General features: G+C 38.6%; 1 protein-coding gene across 1 annotated transcript; it reads left to right on the plus strand.

Annotated features, from left to right (window-relative positions):
* The first annotated feature begins 4,167 nt into the window (after window positions 1–4,167).
* LOC106836874 (olfactory receptor 8S1-like) lies at window positions 4,168–5,124 on the plus strand. Its single transcript, XM_014850111.3, has one exon. It carries the CDS (start codon window positions 4,168–4,170, stop codon window positions 5,122–5,124), a length of 957 nt encoding a protein of 318 aa, XP_014705597.3.
* Window positions 5,125–7,673: the final 2,549 nt, after the last annotated feature.

Consider the following 7,673-nt stretch of genomic DNA (forward strand, 5'->3'; position numbering starts at 1 on the left):
CACCTCATTCCAATTGGTCATGATCATGGCTTTTCTTACTCTCCTTGTCATTCACGCCCCCAAAGTGAAGTCCATTCTCCATTGCTCTCAAAGATCAAACAAAACAAACAGAAAACTCAGTGAGCATTGTAACTCTCAGTGAAAAACAGAATGAATCCTCCATGAATAATGGAATATTTCTGTCTTGCATTCTTGGACATAGGTTGGGACACAAGCCACAACTCCAGGGGCCATGCTTCCTTAGAATGAAAGAGAGCCTGGGATCCAGCTGACTTATTGATATCAATCCACATGAGTGTTGGGTAGAATCAGTGTTCTGATGTCACGTGAAGGACAGTGATTGAGAGAAAGATTATAAAGACTCAGGCAAATAGCCTACAAGAGAAAGAGGAAAGATAATACAATAGCATAATATAAAAGAGGAAGATAATATAATACCATAATATAAAAGAGGGAGATAATATAATAGCATAAAGGCAGCCCTATAGTTGCCAAGTCTCAACAGCACTTTGTAAGATGCTGGGGCTACTCCTTTTGGCTTTAATGCTCCCCACTGTTGACCATACTTCCTGACCAGGTTAAGGATTCCATTGATTCTCAGATACTTGGACAATCCTGTTACTTATCAGCTGGTCTATCAAATGCAAATAACTGACAGTAAATCCAGCACATACCTGAGTGCTATTTATAGGAAGGGTGAATGTATGATTGTGTTTGAGCACTGATATACTGGGAACATCACTGTACCTATCATATGTGCAGTATATTCCTGCAAGGTGGATGACAACAGAAGCAGGACAGGTTCTTGAGGGGGAATCTTTTAAAGGGACCAGTTCATGTTGATGTTTTAACTTTAACTATAATGTTCTATATATTTTTATTTTTTATTGTTGAAATATTATAATTTAAGTATTTTTGTTTTTATTATTGTTAAATATTTTCATTATAAAAGAGTATAAAATATGTGTGTGCAGTTTAAATAATTATAATTTTTAAATGGGGAAATGATAGATTATGGGTTTTGTATAGCATTATCTCATTGTGATATAAATTGCACCCCCTTAATAATGTTCACCATATATTAATTTTCTTATTGAGTATTTTGAAATCCTCTTTTGAGAAAGGACAGTTTAACTTTTTTGCCTAATTTTAAATTGGCTATTTGACATTTTATTATTTATATGAAGTAGATTTTTTTTTTTTTTTTTGCTAAGGAAGATCAGCCCTGAGCTAACATCTGTTGCCAGTCTTCCTGTTTTTTTGCTTGAGGAAGATTAGCCCTGAGCTCACATCTGTGTGAATCTTCCTCCACTTTATATGTGGCTTGCCACCACAAAATGGCTGACAGGGTAGTGTAGGTCCACGTCTGGGATCCAAACCTGCAAACCTGGGCTGCCGAAGTGGAGCATACCAAACTTAACCACTACTCCATGGGGCCAGCCCCAGGAGATCTTTTTATATTCTACATATATCTCCTTATCATATGCATATACTGTATTTATCTTCTCTCAATCGGTGGTTTATTTTCACTTTCTTAATGTTGTCATTCAATTAAGAGAAATTCATAATTTTAATTTTAGTGAAGCTCAATTAACCTTTTTTTTCAGGAAATAACTGCCAAGAAATGCATAATAAATATCATTCATCATGGTACACTATACCAAAGCTACCGTAACTCTTTCAATATATATCTTTTCACTTGGACACACACATGTACACATATAATCAAAGGTGGATTCATATAATTTGCATATGGGGCAAATAGTTATATCAAACGTGCTTGGAACCCTTAAATATACACACACATGCATGTATAAACCCTTAGGTACAAGAATATATTAATATTATAACCAGAAAAATAAATAAAAAGAAAATACTTCAGCATTCCATATAGTTAAAAAAGAAAGAAAATATCTAGAAAAGTGGACTTGACTATTCCAAATATCCTTTAATTGTATTACCATTTCTTACTTTTTTAATTGGCAAGTGACAGTGGAGGAAAAAATGTTACCCAGAACAGTTGAGTTTGACTGAAAACCTTATAGCTCATTTTAATAAATAAATAGAAATTTTTAGTCATAAAAGTCTGTTCCTATATAAGACTATAATAAACTTATTAAACAAACACTTCCCTAAACATATCCAAAGGCTGAGAGAGCACACATTATAACAGGGCCCTGCGTAGGAATCTAACTGGATCCATCAAAGCAAATAGATTTGAATAGATGGTTCAGGAAAAGACTGTGCTAGTTAACCTACTTTTTCTTTGTACTTCTTTGATCAAAAAATCACTTTTTTACACCCAATTTAACTGGAGGGGTTTTCACCTAAGTCCCACAGAGAAGACGCAGCCCTTACAGCACAAACTGAAAACTATTCCTGCCTGCTTGGGGAGCCAGGCAAATACCCCTTTGGCTACTCTGTCTACTTTCAACTCTCACTAGACTCAGTTTAATGAATGACTATAGGTCATTGCATCATCCCGATGTTGCGAAGATCACACACGTGAGAGAATGCGTGTGACTCTCTACGTCCGATTTCAAGTTGTGACTATAGAACATAAAAGCTATTGTCAAGTAAGGAATCAAACCAATCAGTTGCCTAAACAGAGCTGCTCTGCAGACTGGGTAAACCAACCAATGCTACGTGTGGCTGAGGCATGATATCGGAAGCAGAAAACCAGAGTATGTGAGACCTTTTGAAAAAAAGAACTGCCCTGTGGCTATTTAACTTTATTAGTGTAGAATTCAGTAAAACATTTCAGCATTAATAGATTTTATAAGCTCTACCATGATGCAAGACTTAGAAGCCTCCACCTAGTTCATCCTCCACTTAGTAGATGAATCTAAATAAAAGTCCCGCAGCAAAGCTGGAGAGCAGAGATCTGTCTTTATCGGACAAGATACACAGGTAACGTGTGTTGGGGTATGGGAAGAATTTTGAGGCTGAGTTTACGGCTAAAGAGTTATTAATTAAGGAATCAGAACTTCCTGTGAGAAATTTACCTGTGAGAACTTCCTGTGAGAATTTAGGTGACTTTTGCTTAGACTTCCAATCTCAAGAAATAATAATATTAACAATAACGAATTTTTTCATGAAAGTTGCACTTTAACTTTCAAAATAATACACGCATATGATTAAAAATAACATAAAAGATAATGATGTGAAATAACACCACGTGTTTTCAAAACAAGCATGGTGTATGAGTGTAGAGAAAGCGTGTGAGATATATACATATATTTAGTTATGTGACTGGTTTGTCAAACAAGTCTTGACTCAAAACTTTATTTTTTTATTTTTTTCCTATTTCTTCTTTCCCCCTTGCTGTACCCAATAATCCTTTTCCATCCCTTAATGATTCTTGGGATTATTTCACAATTTCCCAATCACTTTCAATTATTGAAAGTCTGTGCAGTCAAATATTTTAATACCAAACTCAATGTACACTGCACCTGTTCCCCTCTCCCCAGCATAGGCTTGACCTGTGCCTCTGGGGAACTTCAGTGGGCAGGAGGGTTCTCCACTCTTCTACTCCTCATCCCACTTCAGCACCTGAAATTTCATTACTGGGCAAGGAAAAGAGTAGGATAAGAGTGTTTTGCACTGAGTTTGACTTTAATCCTCTGTCTGTGAAGTATACCTGTTCAAGCCCGGGTACCTTCTGGTGGTCCATTTCATACACCAGATACTCACTGTTTTAAGTCTCCTACAGTATTTATTATTCACCTATAAAATTACAAATTGTTTTCACATTGCTTCCGATTACATGATTCCAAATTTCACAATTACGTGATTTATTGCCATTAAGTGCAAGGGGGCACTAGTTAAGTAAGAATTCCAGGATGCATTTAGAACACCCTATCTTGGGCTGCAAGTCTCTCCTCTGTTGTCACTCTACCCCCACCCCAATCTCTGTGCCCTACCATCTGCCTCTATTACCCTTTTGGCTCAATTCTTCACTTAGACTGGCAGACAGGGACATGAACCCAGAATGTGAAGCCAGTTACTTCTTCATCTTTTTCTTTCTCAGTATACAGTTCAGTATTATTATCCATAATAATAATAGTGATAGAAAAAGAGAACCGGTTCAATGAGAAAATCAATAGAGGATAGTAGAACTTTGCTGCCATGACTTTTTATATTACTCCTAGGGAATAACCTACGTAAATGGCCTTGGGGAACCACAGCACCATCACTCAATTCCTCCTCCTCGGGCTGACTACCGACCCACACATCCAGTCTGTGCTCTTTGTGCTGTTCCTGGATATTTACCTCCTGACCATAATGGGGAACCTGATGATGATGCTGGTGATCAGGGCTGATTCCCACCTCCACGTACCCATGTACTTCTTCCTGAGTCACCTCTCTTTCCTGGATCTTTGTTTATCTTCAGTCACTGTGCCCAAAATGTTGAAGGACCTCCTATCTGAGATAAAAGCCATCTCAGTAAGGGGCTGCCTGGCACAAGCCTTCTCTATATTTATCACTGCAGGGACTGAGGGCTTTCTGCTCTCAGTGATGGCCTATGACCGCTATGCTGCCATCTGCCACCCTCTGCTCTATGGACAGATGGTGAGAAAACAGCTATGTTTACAGCTTGTGTGGGGTTCATGGAGCTTGGGATTTTTGAATGCCCTTATCAATATCCTCCCAGCTTCTAACCTGGACTTCTGTGAGAACCATACCATCAGCCACTACAGCTGTGAGATACCCTCGCTCTTCCCTCTGTCTTGCTCTGATGTCTCCACTAACCTCCTAGTCCTGCTCTGCTCCACCCTGCTGCATGGGCTTGGGACCCTCCTCCCAATCATTTCATCCTATGCCCGCATTGTCTCCACCATCCTGAGTATCAGCTCCACCTCAGGCAGAAGCAAGGCCTTCTCCACCTGCTCCTCCCACCTCACTGCGGTGAGCTTCTTCTATGGCTCAGGGTTTGTCCGCTATCTCATGCCAATCTCAGGATCCTCCCTGGAATTGATCTTCTCTGTGCAGTACAGTGTGGTCACTCCCATGGTGAATCCTCTCATCTACAGTCTGAAGAACAAGCAGGTGAAGGCAGCTATGAGAAGGACCCTGGGAAAATATTTGCCATGTTCCTCATGGAAAAGTAAAGCTAAAGGGTAATGGAGAATCAGGATAATATGATACTAGCCACATATGAGCAAGTAGACATTAAGAAAAACTTCTAGGCTCCACATAATGTCAGATGTTACAAGATATATAGGCAGTGCATAAAAAATGAGCACAGAAGTATTTTAAAGGTGTTAACTTAGTCCAAATAGAGGAAAAACATGGGTTAAATAACTATCTCAATTTAGAAAATGTTTTCATGAAAGTGTTAATTCATTGTTCCCAGTACTCACCAAATAATCACTTTGGTCTTCTTATTAAGTAAAATATTTGTGTCTTCGGTCCTTAGTAGTAATTGACTTTAGGAAAAGTCAATGGAAGCTGCAAATTCACACTTAAATAAAGTTTCTGGACAGTTGACTAAAAACAGTAATAGACTTCAGCTACGTAACAGAAGAATCGTGAACTTCAGCTGAGTGGTCCTTGGATATGGGCCAAAGGACCTAAAGATGCAGCAGAAAGTATTTGCATATTTGGACAGAAGACAGACTCAAATACTCTATTGTTTCTTACCATGATGCTTCCATGGAACTCTTAAATATGCTTATTCGTATATGCATAAATTTTTAGATAAATATGTGAATGAATGTTGTAACTGTAAAAATAATTAAAAACAAAACACTTTGAAATCCATATAGACAAACAAGAGAGCAAATATTCTAAAAAAGTGAGCTCAATTGTTCTAAAACGTCCTTGAATTGTGTTTTCTTTGCTTATTTATTTGATAACTAACAGTAGGGAAAATATTATGCCAGAACAGTCTAGTTTGAATGAAAACCTAACGGCTCATTGTAAATAAATAAATGCAAACTTTGAATTTTGTAGCAGCGTAGTCATACTTAAGTCTATAATAACATTTAAACACGTACTTCCTTAAATACTCCCAAATCTGGGAATATCAAACTATTACAGGGCCTTGTGTAGGACTCTAAATGGATCCATAAACCTGATGGATTTAAATAGACAGTTATGCAAAAAACTGTGCTAGCTAATTTTTTTTGTCTTTTACTTATTTGCTCAACAAATCACTTTACACAGCAAATTTATCTGCAGGTGATTTCACCTGAGAAGTACCAGAGAGAAGATACAGCCCTTAGAGTATCAGTTGAGAATTATCCCCTTCCTGCTTGGGAAGGAGGCAAATATCCCTTTGGCCACTCTTTCTACTTTCAACTCTCACTAGGCTCAGAAGAGTTTAGAATTAATGATTATAGGTCATTGTATCATCCAGACCTTTCAGAGCCCACACCTAAGAGATACCTATTGGTCCTTGTAAAATTCAATGTTGAAAACAGTTCTTGAAAGCTAAATCTGACTTCAGATTGTGACTACAGAATATAAAAGTCGTTGTCTTCACCATGCATTGGGCTGCCAAGGGCAAGAAAGCAAACCAACCAGCAGCCTGAACATACCTGCTCTGCGGATGGGTTAAACGCAAACAATACTACCTGTGACTGAGATATGATATTAGAAACAAAGAAAACAAAAGAATTTGAGGCCCTTTGAAAAAAGGAACTGCCCTATGGCAGTATAAATTTTTTGTGTGGAATTCAGTTAAACATTTCATCATCAATAGGATTTTATAAACTCTACCATGCTAAAAGACTCAGAAGTCACTTTCGTCAGGTCCTCTCCCATATTAGCAGATGAATCTAAATGAAACTCTTGCAGTCAAATTGGAAAGCAGATTGCCTTATTGGACAGGATATACAGGTAATGTATGTTTGGGGTGTGGGATGGATTTTGAGGCTGAGTTTATAGCTAAGGGGTCAAAGAGTAGGGAATCAGAGCTACCCCTTGCTTGGGTTTTGGACTTGCTGGGAATGGCCAGGACCAGGAAATTGACTGAGCCATCAGAATGGGTCCTGGGGGTGACCAAGATCAGACTTTAGGGTGTATGGCAAAGCTGAGAGTCATGGGTAAGTAGTTAGCTTTCTAGGAAATTGAGTAAAGTCTAATCCAGACCTGAAGACTTATGAAAAACAGAGTTGAGGGACATGAATACAATCTGGTCATGAAGGAGAAATTTGGCATATGAAGACTGAGGACAATGTCTCAGGATGAAAGCTAGAAAGCTGATCTAAAATCTGTATGACAGAGGCATACATATAAAGGATTGAATGCTCTATTCCTGTCTGAAACAGGCTTCTGAGGATGAGCAGAGAAACGTTAGTGGGTGGAGCCTTCTTCCTCAGGGGCAGGGATTAGCAACAGCCAGTGTTTCTAACAGAAGCTATGATCTCTGAGTGAAATTCTCACTGTCCTACAGGGTGACTTGCCAGACTTGTTTCCTATACTGTCTGGGAGCATGGTCCAGAATGTGTAATACTAGGCAGAATCCTGTTTTCTGGCTTCTGCCGCAGCCAGGATCTGCATTCAAGCATTCCCTTGTAAGAAACCTTTCAAGCATTCCTCTTTCTTACCATTCTACAGATTCTGGCCTGTTGTGCAATACACATAAATCCTAGTGATACTCATCAGGGCAGGCCCAGGGGTATACACTGAGTCCTGATCACTTTCTCTTCCTCTTGTCATTTCTGCAG

This window comes from Equus asinus, chromosome 22 (genome assembly GCF_041296235.1).
Source record: "Equus asinus isolate D_3611 breed Donkey chromosome 22, EquAss-T2T_v2, whole genome shotgun sequence".
Taxonomy (NCBI): domain Eukaryota; kingdom Metazoa; phylum Chordata; class Mammalia; order Perissodactyla; family Equidae; genus Equus; species Equus asinus.

Bases quoted from the DNA above. Each gene is read 5' to 3' on its own strand.
- LOC106836874 (XM_014850111.3), top strand. From the start codon at position 4,168: ATGGCCTTGGGGAACCACAGCACCATCACTCAATTCCTCCTCCTCGGG.